At 41.2% G+C, this 20,731-nt stretch overlaps 1 protein-coding gene across 1 annotated transcript in view; it reads left to right on the top strand.

The window, feature by feature from the left end:
• Positions 1-20,731, top strand: part of SLC30A7 (solute carrier family 30 member 7) — a 53,828-nt gene that overhangs the window by 20,638 nt on the left and 12,459 nt on the right. Inside the window, exons 6-8 of the mRNA XM_075936615.2 lie at positions 2,213-2,368; positions 3,637-3,687; positions 6,193-6,328. Of these exons, the coding sequence (XP_075792730.1) occupies positions 2,213-2,368; positions 3,637-3,687; positions 6,193-6,328 (343 nt within the window). The remainder of the gene's footprint in view (positions 1-2,212; positions 2,369-3,636; positions 3,688-6,192; positions 6,329-20,731) is intronic.

The following is a 20,731-nucleotide window of genomic DNA, read 5'->3' on the forward strand; positions in this document are numbered from 1 at the left end:
AGGTGGGAGCTGGTCTGTGAGGGGGAGCCAATTTAAAAACCAGCTCCCTGTGCAGACCAGCTTCTGCTTACTGCCCCTGTCCATGGAGTGCCCTAGCTCCCCAAGCACAGAGGCTGCTCTGCTGTAGGAGCCCCTGTCCATGGGCAGATCTGAGCTCCCCACAGACAGAGCCTGCTCTGGCATGGAGCAGCCTCTTTCCACAAGGAGCTCACCCCCTCCTCTCCTACGGACTGGGACTGCTGTTGCAGAGCAGCCTCTGTAGTGAGCCCAGGCCCACCGTGGACAGAGGTTGCTCCGTGACAGTCTCTTCTGCCCACCCTTACCCATGCTGCTGCCTCTGATAAAGGCACTGTGTGTGTGTGTGGGGGGGGGGGGGGGGGGAGGCAGGTGCAGCTCTGCAGAGCTGGTGCTGGAGGGGAGCCAGCTTAAAAGTTGGCTCCCCCTGAGTTCTGACTCCTGCCTCCCTCTGTGGAACTGGCAGGTGCAGAGTGGCTCCTGCCTACCCCTTCACCTTCCCATACTGCTGCCTTTCTATCAGAGGCAGCAGTGCAGGGGGTGGGACAGGTGGATCTGGTGCTCATGAGGAACTGGCTTAAAAGCTGGCTCTCCATTGGCACTGGCTCCGTCTCTTCTCCCCCTTTACCCCCCTTTCTGCCTCTCATACAGAGGCAGCAGGTGGGGGAATGTGTGTAGTGGACTGGATTAATGGATAAACCTAGGCTTATTGGTTTATCTTGTAGTTGTCTACATGTTGACATCCCTAATGTACAGCTTTGGTTTTTTTCTGCATAATTAAGGAAGTTCCCATTTTTCCTCTTATTGAACTCCTAGTAAATGGAAACTGCGAAAATATGAATCTGCTGTCTGGAACTTTGAGTTTATTGGAAGAGATTGCAAGAATTTGTATTTATACAAGAGATTTTTCTCTTTAAATAGACTGAAATGTCCTTAGAGCATTGTACAGGGGAATAGCTGATGAAAAATTTTAAATCTAAGAAGAAAATCTTTCAGTTGTCCTTGCAATTGTTTAGCATTGTTTTTCAAATTACATGCAATATTTATATGCAATATTTCTATGTTTGGTATTGCTTTAACTTTTTGTTGATAGTCTGTGAATGACAACGATCCTGACAGATGAAAGTAACAAGTATTTTATGCAGTCTTTTTAATGTGATTTTAAAAAAACTTAGTATAAACGCAGCAGAATAGTATGGCCGCTTTCATCAAACTTAGCTGGAAGTGCACAAAAACGCATACAGAATACTGTATTTCACTGGTAGTATAAAATGGCTTGCCTTAAGAAAATAACACATAATAGGGATATAAGAATGTAGCTGTTTAAACTGGTAACTGATAAGCATGAATTTATCTGGTACCCAAATGGTTACATGTGGCTCCCGGTCTTGCTCCAAGGAAGTGCCTGCCACTCTGAGCTGCTGCCTCTGATACAGTTTTAGCAGTTACATGGTTAGTAAATTACGCGCATTTTAACATCCCTACCTTATAAAATATTTTGACTTTCTTGTTCAAGTTAAGTAAATATTTTGTGCAGCAACATAACTTGGATTAATTTAGGTTTTGAATTATATGTATTATAGGGTGTTAGAATCCCATTTAACCAGCTAAATGCCATATTTAACTGATTAACCCCTTAATGGGGGTAAGTGGAGGGGGCTGCTCTAGTACTGTGTCATGGGCGGGTGCTGCTCCAACCTGGATGCTTCTGACGGTGGGTGGACTGCTGGCTGCCAGCCCGCATGGGCTACGAGTCACAATTTTTTGTGGGGCTGAAAGCAGCAGCCCCTGTTCTCTCCCCCTGGATGCTGCTTCCGGCCTCCTGTGTGACTGCCATTTGGCTGGGAGCCAGCAAACTCTCCTGCAGTTGCTTCCAGCTCTGTGTGAGGCTGTTAATTCCCAGCCTATCCAGGCTAGGAGCCAGCAGTCCTTCACACTCAGCAGGCTGCTCCTGGGTAATGGTTAACCATTACCCGGCAGGCATCACCCTTTAAAGGTAATGTATTAAAGGTAATGCTTAAGTCACCTATTCACATCCATAATGTATTAGTTTTTGCTCTACCTAACCTCTGTAGAAAAGGAGAGTTTATTTTTCCTTGAGGAGTAGTTAGATATTAAGAACTTCAGAAGTGAATGTGAACATACTTTTCTTTAATGTTCAAATATATAATATTTTGACATTTGTATTTATTTATAGGGCATGAACACAGTCATTCTCTATTTAATGGTGTTCTCAGCCATGAACACAGTCATGGAGGCCACGGTCACAGCCATGAATCAAAACATGGCCATGGGCACACTCATGGTCACAGTCATGGGAAGGGACACTCACACGATCAGGATTATTGTCACGGTAAGTGTTGATCTGAAAACAAAAGCCATACGCGAGGGTTGGAATGCACCATTACATTTTACTGGCACAGGTCTGTCAGAGAAGGTGCTGGCAGCTTGTTTTAGCCAGCGCATATGGAATAAATGTTTCTAAAAGGAGAATGCTAGTGGCATATTCTTCTCAATTTAATGCATCTTGTAGCATACATGAATTAATGCTGCTTCTTTTTGAGGCATATAAGGGATGTTTTATTGTGAGCTTTGTACTAAATTCAGCTTTGCAGTAAGAACTGATCTAATACTTACGATTTGAGTTGCAGTAAATATGCAACTTTCACTGTAAACATTTTGGTGTAGAAGAAAACTTGAAGGTACCAGCTTTTCAAAAAGCCCTTTCCAAAACTAGCCTGACTTATGCCATGTAGTTGATATTACTTGAATAAATTATATTTGTTGTATGCATTATGCATAGCAAAATAAATATATCTTTTTGGATGTAACAGTTATTCCCACCCAAGTATTCAAGTGTCTAGGTCAGGGTTCAAAATGTAGTTTCTGTTCTGCCCCACCAGGACTGCAGCCTCCTCTGCCATCCCTCACACTTTGTGTCTTGAAGATCTGGCATTTTATTATACATTTTATGCATTTGAAAATTCAAATGGTATATTCCGGGGGCAGCAGTGGCTCCTTCTCGTGGCTCAGCATCTGTACCAGTGTTCCCTCCTATCTCTTTTTTTCTATCCATCTGTGGATTTTTTTCCCCATCCATGTGCATAATATTTTTTTATGTGCACCAAGGCATGTATGAATGTGCACCACCAGTAGAAACAAAAAAACCTAGCTGTGGGCATTCTGCTAATCAGCTGAGTGGCTTTGAAACTCTCTTCAGCGGCCCCACAAATGCATAGTTTACAGGGAACACTGGTCTACACTATTATCCAAACATCACTGTTATCCAAATTTATTCCTTGCCTCCCAGCATAAATAATGTGCTCTCAGGAGCAAGTGTCTTGTGCTAGGGGAAAAAAGAAAGGGTTTAAATAAACAGGGTGTTTGTGGGTACCTGTGTGTGTGCATACACACTCCCACCCAAAATCTTCATTTCAACTTGCTCTTTACCTTAGCATCTGCTATATCAGAATGAAACTTTGTAGCCAAATTTATGACTGCTTGTCAAAAATAATCATATGGGCCACTTAACTTGGTTTTACTTTCTGATGCTCAAGAGAATTGATAAGGTTAGAAGAATGCATTATATGTGGCTTAACTTGCCAATAATTATCTCTACAGATGATCACTCTCTTGAAGGGGCTGCAGGATCCAGCAGACAGATTTTAGAAGGTATGACAAAAATAATCATAGTTTAAAGAATAGATTCATTTAGATGCTGGCTTTAAATTCAGTGGTATTCTTTAAGATATTAATAACAGGCAGAAAATAATGTTAAGTGTTGGATTTATTTTCTTGGAAAATTCAATGTGAAAAGTTTATACAAGTGACCTAACTTTTGCATTTCAGATGCCTATGGCAATACATGCTCTGGAAAGTAATGAAATGTCATACTGGAACACACTTGAAAAGCTTTGACCAATAATTCATATTTTAAAGAATTGAGGGTTGCAGAACTTACTTTCACTTTTCAGGAAAGTGAGAATATAGTGAGTGAATAACCATCTTGTCTAGGTAAAGCTAAACTCTAAATAGCTCATTCTGGATACATGGATCAACTCTTTTTCTATAGTGTAATATTGGGAATAGGGATTGCAGGTGGTAGAGAACATCTCTCGACCCCAGTCGATATCTTGCAGTATTAGTGTTGGATATGTGTAGTGTTCTTCCATCTCCAAATAAACAGAAGGGGGGTGGAGGGATTAGGAGCCACTAGATAGGATAGATGGCGGCTGACGATACTGCTGCCTTTCTATTTTAACTTTTTCCGGCTTTTTGTGATTTATGCCGTAGCAGTTGTGGGGATATCTGAGCTGTCCATGCTGTGGCTTTATCTGCTGCTACAGAGGAAACAGTTATCTCTTTACCTCTTCTCTCAGAATGAAGGCCTTGGGTGATTCCTAGTAATTGAAGGGATTTGGGGAAGACTGCTAAGGTTACCTACTGAGAGTTGCTACACTTTGTTCTGGGAGAGTAGAAGGAAACTGAGTGGTTGTACAGCTTCAGTGTCTGTGAACCTCTCTCTGCAGCCCCATTTATCTAATTTTCTACTTGCATTCCATCACCCTAAGAAAATGATATTTTTATTCTCCTCCAAGGTCTACCAGAACTCTATGGAGGGTATGCATGAAGGCTGTCTGATATCTGCAATTGTGCTTGGTTTTGTCTGGCTTTTAATGAAACAGAACAATGCATGAGTTCCAAAGGGAACTTTTGGTTGCATATGGGGAGGTTAAACAAGAAAAATAAGAAATTACTTTGGTTATTTAATCACTATTTGTCTGACCCAACCACACTCCAGCCAGTATGTGACATGTAACTATATTTTCTTGCTTTATTTATACTTGATATAAAGCAATGTATACCATACTTGTGGTGTCTCTTATCGGATGCTTTTGTGGCCTCGGGATTATTCTGTAGGTGTCAGACCTATCACTTGGAAGACATAACCTTACCTGATGTTTTCTACCATACCTATTATTTAATGTTCATGGGAGGAGAGAGAAAAAATATAAAAATATTTGTGAATAACTGAATTTCAGAAGCAAATGTATAACAGGAAAAAAAAAGAATTAAGGCAATTTTCTTGCCTGTTGGTCTTAGCAGAGGATATTAATTAGAATGAAATGTGAGTTTAACTCATCTAATTCAAACTTGTCTTACTCTGTTTTGTCTTAATAAATGAAACTTAGTGATACTGGACGATTATTTAGAATATATTTTACATATTTCAAAGCCATCTTTCCTGCCTGTGGTGCAAACAATGAATGTTGAAATGAACACTAAAACCTTCCTTATTTTGGCAGAAAAAGTATTTGAAATTCCCAGTAAAAATATTGAAGTTGCTGTACTTTTTTGTGTTTATAGTTTAGAGTCTACTTATGCAAACAATTTAAAAAACTAGCTTCAGTTAATTTTAATTCTGCTGAAAAGAATTTTATTAAATACAAATCTTTGTCTAATCTGGTCAAATATTTTGAGGTTTGTGAGTGAAATACTTCAAGCTGTGAACAATCACTTATTTTAAAAGCAACTGATGAACTGTGACTGTACCAACACTTGCCAGCAGAGAGCTCCACAGACTAATCTTTAGCTGGCTGCAAAAGGTTGGCTTTTAACTGTTTTATCCTAAAGTGGTATCTTCCCATATAAAACCATATATTTATTAATCTTAAACAATATGTTTAGTAATCTGTCAAATTTGTCAGATAATTTGTATGGACAGTGTTTATGTAACTTGCAAGACATTCTTGTTTTGCAAAAGCTTTGCGAAGCTACTGCTGGCAGAATATTTTTTTCGATCTCCTTTAGTAGAAATATTGCCTGTTGACCACAAGGGGTAAAGATTTGATTAATCTTTCTAGCCTTTAGATGAAGGACTGTTACCTAGTTAAATCTGTTCTGGCATTTAGCCATCAGTTCAGCTGATGGTAATAATCAAGAATATTCCATAGTATGGCCACAAAACAAAAAGGGTTTCCCTGAATGCTATGATTAGCTATTCTTTAAGGTATAGAACCTAATCCTGTGTTCATTTACATTGTCTTGTACATCAGCACCAAGTTTGCTAGCACAGATTTTTTTTGTCTGCTTTAAAGATTTAATGTTAATATTTCTATCCATTTTTGGGGGGGCGGATCTTGAGTTTGTGTTAATTTTTTTAATGTTATTTTGTAGGTGTATTTTTACACATTGTTGCAGACACTCTTGGAAGTGTTGGTGTAATCATATCCGCTATACTGATGCAGAACTATGGTCTAATGATAGCAGATCCTATCTGTTCAATGCTCATAGCTCTACTTATAGGCGTAAGGTAAGCATTGATACAATGGTAAAATATTCAGTGACCTGTTAAGTTGTTTTAATTGCAAAGCTAAAGTAAGGGTAGGTCTGTTTTAAAAAAAAAAACAAAAAACAAAATTACAATGTTGATTCATGACAGTCTTAACTTTTTAGCGCTAAAAAATGTTTCCTCTTTTTCCCTGTGTTTTCCATTCTGTGTACCTGTTCTGGCTTGAATCATCTTGCTCTTTTTCAGCATTTATCTCCATTGCTGCTACACAAAATCTGCGTATTTTGTTTTATTGGTTTAGCTCTATGTATGTATTGCTCTGATCCATGTTGTACAACAGCTCTCTCCCTTCGTGCAGTACATCAGTTTAAAATAGCAATACCAAGTAGGGTCCAACTTGCTGGCATAAGATGTGGCCTGGTCCATGCTGAAGGAAGCTTCCGTGCTCATCAGACAGTATTGATTGTATTTATATTCTGAAGCTTTCTGGATACTCTTTTTAAATAATACACTGGCATCATTTAAAAAGTAGTTTCCTTGTTCAGGTATACATTAGTAGAAGATGGTTAGTGCCATATATTTCTCCACTATTGCTGCTTGCTGAAATTAGTGTAAGTAGGAGTTCATTGAAACCAGGGCATTCTTCTCGGGTACTAGTATCATAAGGTAATACATGGCCATATTTGGAGGCAGTCTGATGTGACTTTCCTTTCATAACTTCTAGAACTACAGGGAGTATGTTTTAAGCACTAACTTGTCAGGGATGCCTGAATCAATTTAATAGTACATTTGAATAAGCTATTATATTTTGACTGCATGTGTTAATATCCACACCATACATAGATTTTATAACAATATATGATTTTGTCCTTTTATCAATGCCAGTTAAATTATTTCGTATGTTTTAATTAAGCAGTTGTATAGATGAAACTGCAAATTATAACTGAAAAGTCAAGGTGACAATAGGGAAAAGATATAACTAAAGTGGTAGCTTAGTGGAATACTGTGACTTTTGTAGTCTAGTATTCTGTTTTTTAGGATCCAGTCCTATGGCAACTTATTGCATAGGCTTAAATTTTATATAAGATGCTAAACAAAGCAAAAAACACCATCTAAGTGAATGAGGGGACAATAAATTACATTGTTTGGATGTTTGAAGATGTTGACTAGCTCTTTAGTAGAGTTTATATCAGTTGGTGTTGTGGGCGTAAGAATAACACGTCCTCTTTTGCTAAGAGAACTTCCAGCATGTAATGAAAGGGCTACTAGAGACCTGTTCAATGGGACATAATGCTTAGACAGGAAAAATAAAACCATTGGCAAGGTTTGTGTTGGTCATCATCAGAAAGTGCTTTAAATATTATTTTCCTTGCCCAGGTTACTGTGTAAACTCTCCCAGGACCATTTTGGGATGATTGCACTGCCCAGGTTGGCAACTGATCAGCCACATCCTTGATTTAAAGCAGCTAATTTTTCAGTCTTAGTCAGCCTAGGTTCATGTGGCAGGGATAGAGATTACATGGCTTTCCATATCATAAATCTAACACACCCCTTTTGCCCCTCAATATAGTACCATTGAGACTACAAAACTTGTTGCTAGATCATATAACACTTTTTATAACTGTTTTGATAGTGTTGTTGATGACAGCACAACTTAAGGAGACTAAGGAGGGATATGATAGAGGTCTATAAAATTATGACTGGTGTAGAAAAAGTGAATAAGGAAAAGTTATTTACTTATTCCCACAATATAAAAACTAGGGGTCACCAAATGAAATTAATAGGCAGCAGGTTTAAAACAAACAAAAGAAAGGTTTTTTCCACTCAACGCACATTCAACCTGTGGAACTTCTTGCCAGAGGATGCGGTGAAGGCTAGAACTTCAACAGGATTCAAAAAAGAGCTAGATAGATTCATGGAGGATAGGTCCATCAATAGCTATTAGTCAGGAAGGGTAGAATTGGTTTCCCTAGCCTCTGTATCTCAGGAGGTTGGTGATAGGGGAGAGAGGATTACCTGTTGTGATCCCTCCCTCTGGAGCATCTGGTGTTGGCTATTGTTGGCATGGAATAGGGAGGTCACCTGGGGATGGCATTGTGGTCAGTTCAAGTCCTGCCTCTCCCAGGATGGGATGGGACAGCCATCAGCCAGGTGGCCCTGATGGAAGGCAGGATAAGGGACACCTTGAAGGTAAGGTGGGCAGGGTGGGTTCTGGCATGGCCTAAGGGATACAGCATTCACCTGGGGAGGTCAGGTCATAGATGGACATTTGGTCTGACCCCGTATGGCCATTTTTACGTTGGATGCTACATTGGAAAAACAAGAAAATTGGGAAACAAAAGTGCTTGCTTTTTAAAAAAGTGGTTCCCGTTTTATTGTGAAGCACAGTTGAAATCAAATTGCACTGTCATGTTGCTTTGGCTTGATGCCAGTGTAATGCCATGAATATCTGAGCAATATAATGGAGTTTTATTGTGTAATCTGACAACTTCCATGTTGTGCCAATATATTGTGCTGCACATTTTCATGTGGTTTTAAAGTAGTGCGTAAAAATGCTTATTCTAGCTGGAAACCCTAACAAGTTTTCTAATAACAAGTAGAGTTCAAAGGAAAGCATTTGCATAGGAGTATGCAGTTTGCAGAGGCTGGATGTGTCAGAAAAAGGTGTGAATTGCGAAGTGTAGAGTGTGCCTGTTTTGTGCACTTTCACTGTTAAAGCCCTGGTTTTGATTTCCTGTCTCTTAAGCAGGAATTCGGGTTAACTGTTTGAGGTGACAAGCTGAAAAAAAGTGATAGTGCGGTGCTTTTTAAGTGTATTAGAGTATTTACTAAGGGTTTTTGAGTAGATAAATTGCCTTTTTATAGTGTGCTGCTATAAAACAAAATCAAATATGAAAAATGAAAGTTCAAAGCTTGTAAAGAACTTAGTGTAAAGTAATTTTTTTTAAAATTCTTCATAGCATTTAATTTTAGTGTTTTATAGTTAAGAGGTGAGAGTTAATTGCATATAAAACAGTTTCTCTTCAACTATACAGTGATTGGTTTAGACATTGCATCTATTGCTGGAATATGTGGTGGTCATATTTTGCTGATATGAGGTATGTAAATTGTATCTTACCCGTGAGTGCAGTTACGTTTGCCCAATAACAGAAGGAAGTCAAGATGTACTGTACAATAGCCATTCATTCTGAAAATGAGGACAGTTTGTTGTTTGTTCCTAAGAAGAGAATGGCGGATATGCTAATCTGTTCAGACAATACGGTAGTGGGTTAATTGAAACAAATTGTAAGCAGAAAAACAGTCTGCTCAAAGGACATTGTCCTTTTCAAACAAGATGTTAATCTCCCTACCACTTGTTGATGCATTTCCTCTGTGAGAGAGCAACTGATTTGGATTAAATGTCTGCTTCAATTTAGAATTTTCACTTAATGTTAGGGAATCCTGGTACCAGCGCAAATAGCTCTCTGATGTAGCTTTAAGAGCAATCTCCTGTTCCCTTTCTATTAATGATCTGTATATCTCTGTTCAGCTCACAGCTTTTCAGAATGCACAGTGAACGATGCAAGGAATTGAGCTTGTCTTCGTTGCAGAGTTAATTATTGTTGCTCCTAATTTGAGTCTTTCATACAAACTTTTAACTCAAGTGTGGTAGTTCCCTCAACTGCAGTTGGTTGGTTACTGTTTGAGACTGTTCTCTGTTCTGTACACTCAGTTCTGTGTAGTTGCTCTCGCTTGAGAGCGGCTAACTCAAAAGGGTTAATTTTATTGTACAAGTAAACAGTTACCTACCATAAAGACACAGCATAAGATTCTTCATCCCCAAAAGGTGTTTTTTTTTTACAGCAAGATCACAACTAACTTGATTAGTTATTAATCTCACTTAAGAATCTCAGTGAAGTTGAAATACTGATCATTTTTACCCCCATGTAAGTGGGGGCAATAGTGTCGAGGGTTATGTAGTGGCAAAAACTACAATGTCTTCATTCCACTCGAATTTTCCTGAGAGATAATTAACATTAGTTTTCTGTTTTGCATTTTTGGGGAGAGAAGACCTAGCTCAACTTTGTGTTGCTCCGAAACATGGAGAAGTAGAGCCTAATGGGAAGAAGCTGGAAGAAGGGAGACCAGTTTCACTCTTGGTGTTCAGCTGTTGACTGTAGGGATAAAACTGACTACCCTGGAAACTTCTTTGTACTTCTGTTGTTTGTCAGCAAAAGTTGCCCACTCTCCATTGATGATTTTTTGTTGCCTTGCCAGAGAGGGTGCGCTCTGAGTCAGGAAGTTGTCTATATTCTGCTTGTTTTCTCAATCCTCTATTTAGCAGAAGGTCAGTTTTGCATGAAGATGCTGTAAGTAAGCTGGCTTGACATCAGAAATCTCTTTTCGTGCTTAGAAACTCCTGTTCATAGTGGGACCTCTGACGCATCTCTCACCTTGGCCCTGTTTGTGGATTTGGGAACGTTCTAAAGCTCATTAGAACACTCAAGTACAGTTTCTCCCTCAGCTGTTTCTGTGCATGTATTACCTGACTGCGTGGATTTGAGTGTACATTTTTTAAAATTGTTTAAACGTGGGTTTGGTCCTTTCCTGTGCAGAGCTACTGTAAATTAGCGTATGTAGCCTGCGGGTTATACACGTTTTTAACAGACCCTGCCCCCGTGGGGTATACATGTCTGCGGGGTGTACAAGTTTATTTTTAGTCAGAAACAGCTCTGCCCTATTAGAATTGGGTCAGCTCCGTTCCGCTGCAGGGAGGGTCTGACAAGCTTCCAGCACACCTGTGCTGTGCTCTCTGTTCCCCTACCCAGAGGAAGGTGGGTTGCACCTGGCTGCGGCTGCATGGGGGTCTGGGCATGAGTGTGGCTCCCCTCCTGCAGGCCGGCCAGCTTACCTGCACTGTGCTGCATGCTCTATTCCCCCTGCTGGCAGTAGGAAGGGTACCTAACAAAAAACGGGTGGAATGCAGGACAATGGCAGTTTATCCTGATATCGTGAATTAGCCTGTAGGACCCATGGGTTATACACGTCCACAGGTAATCTGAAGGGTTTTTTTACATAGCAAAGAAAAACCGCGAGTTGTACACGAGTGAGAGTTATATATGAGTGCGGGTTTTATATGCTAAAACTCGGTAACTTAATGAGGCTTGTGGAAATCATATTAAACTTAAACATGGAAAAACACAACTCCTTTTGTAAGGTGAACAGATCTGTATCCAACTTATTCTTGGGCCACTTAGATCTTTTGCCTATCTCATGAGATCTGCCAAGTTATTTAACAGTGTTGTCAAAACTGCTATGTTCCTCTCTCGCATGTAGTTAATTATATATCAAATCAAGGTATGTCTGGGAGTTTAGAACACACTTATTTTGCTGCCAATATAGTATTTCCTTTCAAAAGAGAATGAAATGTTTGTGAAACTCAGTGGTCTGCTTTCCAACAAGGCTGGCAGATCATGCTGCTCATGAAGCAAAGGTGAATTCTGCTGATCTTTTTAGTTAACAGAAAATAAAGATTGAACTTTTTCCTGTTCTCCCACTCCTGATAATGTCTCTTCTCAAGATTAAACAGAAAATCTTGTTTTTAAATGTCTAGCCAAGTACCTTTTCTTAAATGTTCCTGAGGCTTCAACTGTTGTTTTCTAAGTTTCTTCTGGTCTTTCTCTATGGGTCCACTTAAATGTAATGGGTTCCAGAAACCACAAATTATTGCGAAGGCTCTTAACTATTTCAGTATGGAAATATAAAAATTATGTATTTTGTAGCTTCAGGCAACATAAGGCAAAAATGTTGAAGCAATTTTAATACTAAACAATGTGGTGAAGTATCTGTATAGAATTAATCCTCAAAAGACAAATATGACAGGATAAAACATAGAAACCACTTTTCAAGCTACAGCAATTACAGCAAGATACCATAGACTAAATATGATACTGGATCTGGGAAAGCACATGGACTGCATATTAAGCAGTCAACGAAATGAGGCACTTAACTACAGTGACTGAATGGGTACAAACATTTAATTTACCAGAGATGTTCTTTCCAGTGGATTATACTTTCACTTTTTCCTCCCCTTCTGCCCCCTCTCTTTTAGGTTAAAAACTGAAACTGCCTGGTCATAAAATGGTACAAATGAACTGCAGAGGAAGATGTGATATTATGTTATAAATGTAGACTTATGAAACTCCATTTAAATGGAAGGTTACATATATGAGACAGGGTAGGTGAGATCTTTTACTGGACCAGCTTCTGATGGGGAAAGAGATGAGGTTTTGAGCTTCACAGACCTCTTCTTCAGGTCTTGAAAAAGGTAACCTATTTACATATATAAGTGAACAGTTACTACAATAGTAAATCATCACATTTAATTATATGATTAAAATCAAGCAAAATATCAAACTTCTTATTTTTTTAATCCAAGATTATTTTTAATATTGAATTTTGAGATGGCTCTAAATAGAGCTTGCAAAGACCTACCTTCACTAATCTTCAGAAAGAGAATTCTGAAGTAAGTGTCCTAAACCAGCATTTTTGCAGTACTATTTACTATTGGCCACAGTTGTTAAATTGCATCTGTTGCCTTGGTAAGTATAGGATCTCTCACTTGGATTTTATTATTTCCACTGCAGAAGCACATTACCTCTGCTAACTTGAGTTAAACACTCATTTTTTCCAAGTGAAAACAAGACAAAAAGAGCTTGAACTTGAGCTTCCCTCCATTGTGTAAAAAAAGAACAGAGCCGGGGGTTGCATTGATTAAGCTAATTGAGTTTAGCCCAATTAAAAGTATGGGGAAATCTTTATCAGCTCAGTGTAAACTCCAGCTTGACCTTCTCTACACTTAAGGGTCACAGCTGTGACTGAGTTTCTGGCCTTAGTTAGCTTTTTGCTACAAAGCCAAAATATGCCTCACCAAAGGACTCCAAGATGAACAGCACTGTAAAATAAGTGGAATAAGCTCAAGGGATTCTATCATGTATCTGTTTTCATTATTAACTGATAAGCCCAGACTTACCAGTTACTCTTAATGGTTACACATGGATACACCCCTCCCACTGTAGGGATGTGAAAGGTTAACCAGTAAGCATCACCCTTAGCAGATGGTGCTTAATGTTCTGGTTAATCTGTGGGGGTCTGGAACAGCTTCCCATCTGCTGTGGGCAAGGGGCTCAGCTCAATGGGATCCACCACCTGGTGTATTGCAGACAGGAACTGCTCCCGGTGTATGACGCAGCCCCTATCTGCAGTGGACCTGGGCAGAGGAAGGGGGGCAGAGGCACAGGGAGGGGCTGCTCTGGCCAGGCTAAAGTATCTTCTGCCTGTGGCAGGAAGCCACATTTGGGCTGGAGCACCCCTCCCTTATTGGTTAACCAATTAAACATCACATTTAACTGGTTAAGTAACAAAACGTGACTTTTACGTCCCTCTGGCGGGGGGAGGTGGGAGCCCATGCAGAGCTGGCTTTTAAGCTGGCTCCCTGTATGTGCCAACTCCCAAGCTACCTGCCCCCCACAGAGGCAACAGTGGTGGGAACAGAGGGAGAAGCAGGTGGGAGTTGGCTTAAAAGTCGGCTCCCTATACGTATTGGCTCCCATGGAGCTGCCTGTCCAGTAGTGTGGGGAGGTTGGGCAGGCGAAGGCTGATACACATGGGAAGCTGGCTCCCTGTGCATAATGGCTCCCATGCAGCTGCCTCCCTACCTCACCCCTCAACTTCCCACAGAGGCAGCAGCACAGGGAGGCAGGCAAAAGTGGTGCTTATGGGAGATGACTTAAAAGCTGACTCCCCACGAGCTTCCCCCAATCCTGTGTTGTTGCCTCTGTATCAAAGGCTGCAGCCCGGTAAGGGCAGGGAGGGGGGAGAGGTTGGGTAGGAGGAAGCCAGCAGGAGCCGGTACACATGGGAAGCCAGCTCTCTGCACATACTAGCTTTCATGGAGCTATTTGTCCCCCACACGGCTACCTCTCTATCAGAGGGAGCAGCTGGAGTGCAGGGCAGGGTCCCCACAAGCACCAGCTCCCACCTGTAACTTGTAAAACTTCAGTGGTTTCATGTTTTCACAAATGCATGATTTTTAACATCCCTAATAAACACAAGAAATTTTTTAAATTAAATTAATGGAGATTGCCTATCTCCTAGAATTGGAAGGGATCTTGAAAGATCATCGAGTTCAGTCCTCTGCCTTCACAGCAGGACCAAGTACCATCCCTGACAAATATTTGCCCCAAATCCCTAAATGGTCTCTGCAAGGATTGAACTCACAACGCTGGGTTTAGGAGGCCAATGCTCAAACCACTGAGCTATCCCTCCCCCAAGAAGGAAAAATCTATTCCCAAACATAATTAGCTTAACTGTGATGTCTGGCTAAATAAAACATTGTCTAGACAAGTGTCGCTCCTCTTTTTCAAAAGTAAAAATATTACAGAAATATTTGTGCAGTTGTAAGTTTGATACTACAAATAAAAAGGGCTAGCTTCTGGAAGAAATTTTGAAATCTGAATTTAGATATTTAGGCCCAGGATTTATGAGAAGGGCTGGAGTTGGTCCCTGAAACTCAGCAGGGATTGTTTTGCCACCAGCAGATTTTCACAATTTTTTGTTACTTTAAGGATGCCAGCAATTGAAATACTAACTTCCTATTTATGGTATAAATACAATGTTCGGCCTGTATATATTTTTCCCATTCTTGCTTTTCAAGGCTGTCTACTCTAGAAAACTTGCTTCTTTTCCAGGAATGATGCAGCTGCACTAGCACTGACAATGTTATACAGTAATTCAGATTGAACTCAGATGTTTTTCTGAATGTGACACGAAAGTCTGCAAATTATTAAATCAGTATTTGATAGTGAAGCAGGAAGCTAGCTCATTGTTTAATCTGGAGAATCTTTGGTATGTTTGGATCATTGGCCAAACCTTGTTAGCCACAAACTGTGTTTAGGCTGGCAAATATCTCATATATTTTCCTTTTAACACCTTTCATTTCCTCTGTATTTGAGTGTGATGTGCTTTGATGCTCACTTCTGCACTTGCTATGCATATTTGGGCATCCACAGAACTGTTCTCTGCAGGCAGCAGATTGACGCCCTATCTCCTACTACTTTATAATTTCTTTGCACTATCCAGACATTGTTGCCCCAACTCTTCCTATTCCCAGACATGGTCATTATGGAAATTGCATCTTCTGTTAGTTGCATAGTTTGCAGGGTGTACTTGAGTTAGAACACTTATGGCTACCATTTAGCTTTGCCCAATGAGGCTTCTACACTGTTTGCTTTCCTTCCCACTCTAGCCATCAAGAACTAACTATAGCAAAGGGAAGTTACAGTGCATGAGCTGCCTCACGAGAAACTGCCCAAGAATTTCCTGCACCACAACTATTTAAAAAACCTGGACAATAAAAACGTATTGGTGATGTCTGACCAAACTCCACTTTTTACTCCGCTAGTCTTGTTCCTGATGGATTGGCTCTGGAAGTAGCTGTACTCACAGGCATATAGTCAGCATATTCCTAGTGCTTTTTGGGTGATTAAGCTGCATTTATTTACAAGTATTATATTGTGAAAGGGAAAATGTAGTTTCTTACAAGGCTTGCTTTTCTGTAGCTAATCAATGGGTCTAAACCAGTGCTTCTTAAACTCTTTAAGACCGAGGAATGCCAAACAATTTTTTTTTGAGGAACACCAAGGGTTTCTTTGGGGGGGGAGAAAGGGTTGGGGGAAAGTTATTGAGGAGGGGAAAAGGGTCGGTGAAAAGAAAAAGTCACCTGTTCTCTGTGGCACACCTTCGACTGCCTCGCGGAACACTGCTGTGCTGCATAACATAGTTTAAGAAACACTGGTCTAAACTCTTCTCTCACTTTTAGAGGCTGACTAATCCTGGTATCCTGGAACTGCAGTGCAGTGGTGCTCTCCCATGGCGCTGTTCAACAGTGTCTGCTCACGGAATCCCTTCAGAGTGTCTGCTCTCCTCCAGGGTTACACTCCCTTGCTGGGGTAAGCCACTTGGCTTCACCGCCTCCAGGGACTGCACCTCTGAGCCTTCAGCATGCCTGCCTCACTCTGCAAGCTCTCCTCAGTGAGTCCACTTGAATGGGATCTCCGGGGGAGACTTGTACACCACAGGAGAACAATGAAACCCTGGCCTCTTTAGACTGGAGTGACTCCTGGACAGTGATGTAAAATGGAAGGGTTTGTTAAAAGTTTGGAGTACCCCTAGGTTATCAAGGAGAATAGAAAACAGCCAAGTCCCTCTAGGTCTGGGTGGAACCCAGGGCTCTTCATTTCAGCCCCCAGTCCTGAAGGAAGCATCCTTGCTTACAGTACCAGTAAGGACGTGAATGTTCTGTCTGCGGCGGACCCAAGTGCCCTGCAAGCAGAGGCTGCTCCAGCCCAATGGGGGATGAGGGGGAGGCATTCCAGGCCAGCTGGGCTGGAGGGGTTCCTCACCCCCTTTTTAAATTCATTAACCAATTAAATGGGATCTTTATATCCCTCGCTTCCAGCAGACCATGTCCCACACAGATCCACTCCCTTTGGCCCCTCAACTCTCTTGTTCTTCTTTCTTAGCTACTGGTCACTTGATCCTTTCCTGATTTGCTCTCTGTTCATCAACTGGCTTCCTGCAAAGGACCAGGCCTGTTTGCTACTTATTAGCAAATCACCAGTCCATTGTCAAGCCCCATCTGGATTTGTTCAAAGAAAATCTTGCAATTCATAAGAGAAACTGTGTCACACATAATATGCACACAAAATATTTTCTGAAAAATCAAGTTTCACTTTACATGAAATAAAAGCTGTCCCCTTCTGCTGCAAAGATGTCTTTTACAATGCAACTTTCTGCACTACAGATATATTGAGTCAGGAAACCCAATCTCAACATAAGACTTGTCTACGTGACACCACAGCCTGGATTAAAGGATTGTGAATTGCAGAGAATTCTAACACACTGCACTCTTGAAATTCCCTCTGTAGACCCTGCTGGCTCTAACTAAAAGATGCCTAGTCGACCTTGATGTAGTGCCATTTCCAACTGTACTGTGCAGTGTGAATGGGATAATTTTTAGTTCGTGCCAGTGGGATCTATGTGGGGTAGTTAGTGCGCAATAGGCAGTTGGGCCCATGATGGTTCACCGCCATAGGCAGTCCGGACTAAGTTCAGTGACCAAGATAGGGACATGGATAGTAAGGCATTAGCTTGATTACAGAAGATTTTTTAAGTTTCACTGTTTCAGCTTGTAACATACAGTGTAGTAACCAGGTTCCTTGACAGAGCTGGTTTGGTACAGTGGTTGGACTTTTCATAAATGCAGTGCTACTTTGTAGGAAATTCTGTGTAGATAGGAAGCAGGCGAATATGTTACATGTACTGTTGCCTGAAACTCTCATCTGTTTCAAAGCTGTTAGGACCATTTCATAAATACAGTAAATTTCTGATAATCCGGCAGCTTTAGGACCCAGGGGGTGCCGGACTATCGGAAGGGGGGGCTATGAGGGGTCTGGGGTGGGGTGGGGGGGATGCCACCCCAGATCCCTCATACCCCCTCCTTCCAATAGTCCGGCTCTGCCCCAAGCGTCCCTGATTCAGCCGCTGCTGGTCAGTTTCAGCAGCAGCTGAATCGGGGACGCCTCCAGCAGAGAAGCTGGAGTGCTGCATGGCTGGTCCCGCAGCTCCACTCCTCAGCTGCTCTGCCCCAGGCGTCCCCAAGTCAGCTGCTGCTGATACTGATCAGCGGCTGACTCCAGGAAGCCAGAGCAGAGCAGCTCTGCCTCCCGGCTTCCTGGAGTCAGCTGCTGGTCAGTTTCAACAGCAGCTGAGTATGGACACCTGGAACAGAGCAGCTGGGGTGCTGCGGGGTTGGTCCCCGCAGCGCTGCACCGCAGCGCTGCACCTCGGCACTGCGGGAACCAACCCGGCAGCACCCCAGCTGCTCTGTCCCAGGTGTACCCAAGTCAGCTGCTGCTGAAACTGACCAGCGGCTGACTCCAGGAAGCCTCCTGGCTTCCTGGAGTCAGCCGCTGGTCAGTTTCAGCAGCAGCTGAATCGGGGACAGCTGGGGTGCTGCCGAGTTGGTCCCGCAGCCCCGAGGGGCAGCGCTACAGGACCTACCCGGCAGCACTCCAGCTGCTCTGCCCCTCGCTTCCCCGATTCAGCCGCTGGTCAGTTTTAGCAGCGGCTGAATCAGAGAAGCCGGGGGCAGAGCAGCTCCAATGGTCCGACTGCCCGGAACACTTCTGGGTTCCTGATGGTGCCGGACCATCAGATGCCGGACCAATGGAGTTTTACTGTACGAGTAATGAGATCATAAGTCTCTTCAAAGGGGCAAGACACTGTCTTTAAACTTTTCCAAGACAACTTTTTGCCTGTCAGCAAGACATTCCTGCCACATTGTTTGTATTGGGAGATCGTGGGGTTGTCTTTCGCCCATTCATCCTTTGAATTCTCTTAATTTCTCAATCATTTACTTGTGTAACCGTTGAGGTTGGGCAGATGATTCCGTTTGTGTTTAAGTGTTGCAACAACTGGATTTATTACCTGTCAAGGGAATGCTTCACACACACTCTGGGGACTCATAATTACAAACCTTTAGAAATGCCCCGTCTCTTTAGTCGTGTCTGCAGTCGGCCTCCTGCAGAATTAAGCAACTGTAGTTTAAGGATGACTTTTGCTCAACAGCTTTCTAGCAGGATGTTTTCTTTGTCCAGTGTTTGCCAGATTTAAATTTTATTATTCCAGTCATAGTGGCCCGCCAAACCTAATCTTTAGAATGGATTAATTTGCACCAAATGACAAGAATATTCAGACCTTCAAGAGGGGTAGATCATGTCCACCCCCAATTTCAAATGACAAGTTAAATATTTTATGCTATACATGCAGTCATATTTTTACCAGGAAGTCATAAACATTTCCAGCAAAGTTCAGTTTCATATGTTTTGCTGAAAGGTGTTGCCTCTTTCTCTTGCTGAGAGAGAGATTTTAATTTAAATAGGAAGACAAGTTAGTAGGCTGTTTAGCCCTTCTCTCTGGAAGAATGTGCAATCCTCATATCTGTGGTTTATCTACACTGTAGGTACAGGAGCTTTATATTCAAATATTGAGACGCAGTCACTGTGAAACATACATTTCTCAATAAGCTAGTGTTCAGGTGGTATTCCTATTCACAGTACTGTAAAAGCTCACATAGCAAGGAGTAAACCTATGAATTATAATTCACAAGTTAACTTGACATCCATTCAAGGATGCCTTTCCTTAAACAGTGATGTGTGATACATATACATAGTATAGGGGCCCATTGTCAGGAACAGCTTATTTCCTCCACTCTTATAGGTCAAACTAACAGATGTGACACTTCACTGTTGAAATTTGCCACAGACTAACAAATTGGCAATGGCAAAGACCTATGAGATCATCTTGTTGATCCCCTGTGTCAACACAGAATTGTTCTCTACAGTGGCTTTCCAGTGCTTTGTTTGGGTTTAAATAAGGATTTCACAATTTCTTTTGGCAAATGATCTAATTGATCTCACTTTTGCAAAATCTTTCCTGATTCATTCTAAATTCCCTTTGATTACATTCATCCCATCACTCCTCTGAATTTGACACTCAGAAGCAATGCATTTATTCCAGTTATTGTACTGGTGTTGGTATCTGGCTTACAGTTTCTGACACTGCTGATCCTTACAAATGCAATCCGTTTTAAAAGTATCCTGAAATATAGACACATTGTACGAGATTCAAAATACTTTTCATCCTGTGAAGATTCCTTATGTTACAGTAAGCCAAAGGGTGCAGTGTTTTTAAGATGGTGTTCAGAGTATTTTTATTCTTGATGCACATAAGGTGATGCATTTTAAGGGCATTTTAACTTATAACATTAGCTTCTGATGAGAGAATTTGTATCGTATTGTAAAACTTGTTCGGTGTATGAAACCTTTCTGTCATACCTGCTTTAATGCTCCTCCTTTGCTCCTTGTATTAGACTGCCAAGAAGAAATCTCGAATTGCTTCCAAATGTTCACTGCTTGGATTTGGATGAGGCTCCCACATTTAACTGACATCAAGAATATGCTAAGCTGGCTATTCTTCACAAATCATTTTGTTATGACTGGACTGGCTCATGCTAATTTTGTTTTATTTCCTTGCCCTCCTTTCTTATTTCATAAGAAAGATATGTCTCAAGCCAGAGACAAGAGCAAGAATGGTTTAACTTTTCTTGCACATTTTTATGGCTATTATAATTACTGTTGAAATTGATCTTGGTTCTAAACTATACTTTAACATATGATTTTTCTTTCATATGTTTTAGGACATAATTTCAGACTCCATCCTAAATGCCACAAAATGAAAATGTTACTCTTGCTTGAAAATGCCTGAGACATAAAGATTGATACTTTTATTGAGCAGTATTACTATGATGTCAACCCTGTGACT

The sequence above is a fragment of the Pelodiscus sinensis genome, chromosome 9 (genome assembly GCF_052426305.1).
Source record: "Pelodiscus sinensis isolate ZL-2025 chromosome 9, ASM5242630v1, whole genome shotgun sequence".
NCBI classification, from domain to species: Eukaryota; Metazoa; Chordata; order Testudines; family Trionychidae; genus Pelodiscus; species Pelodiscus sinensis.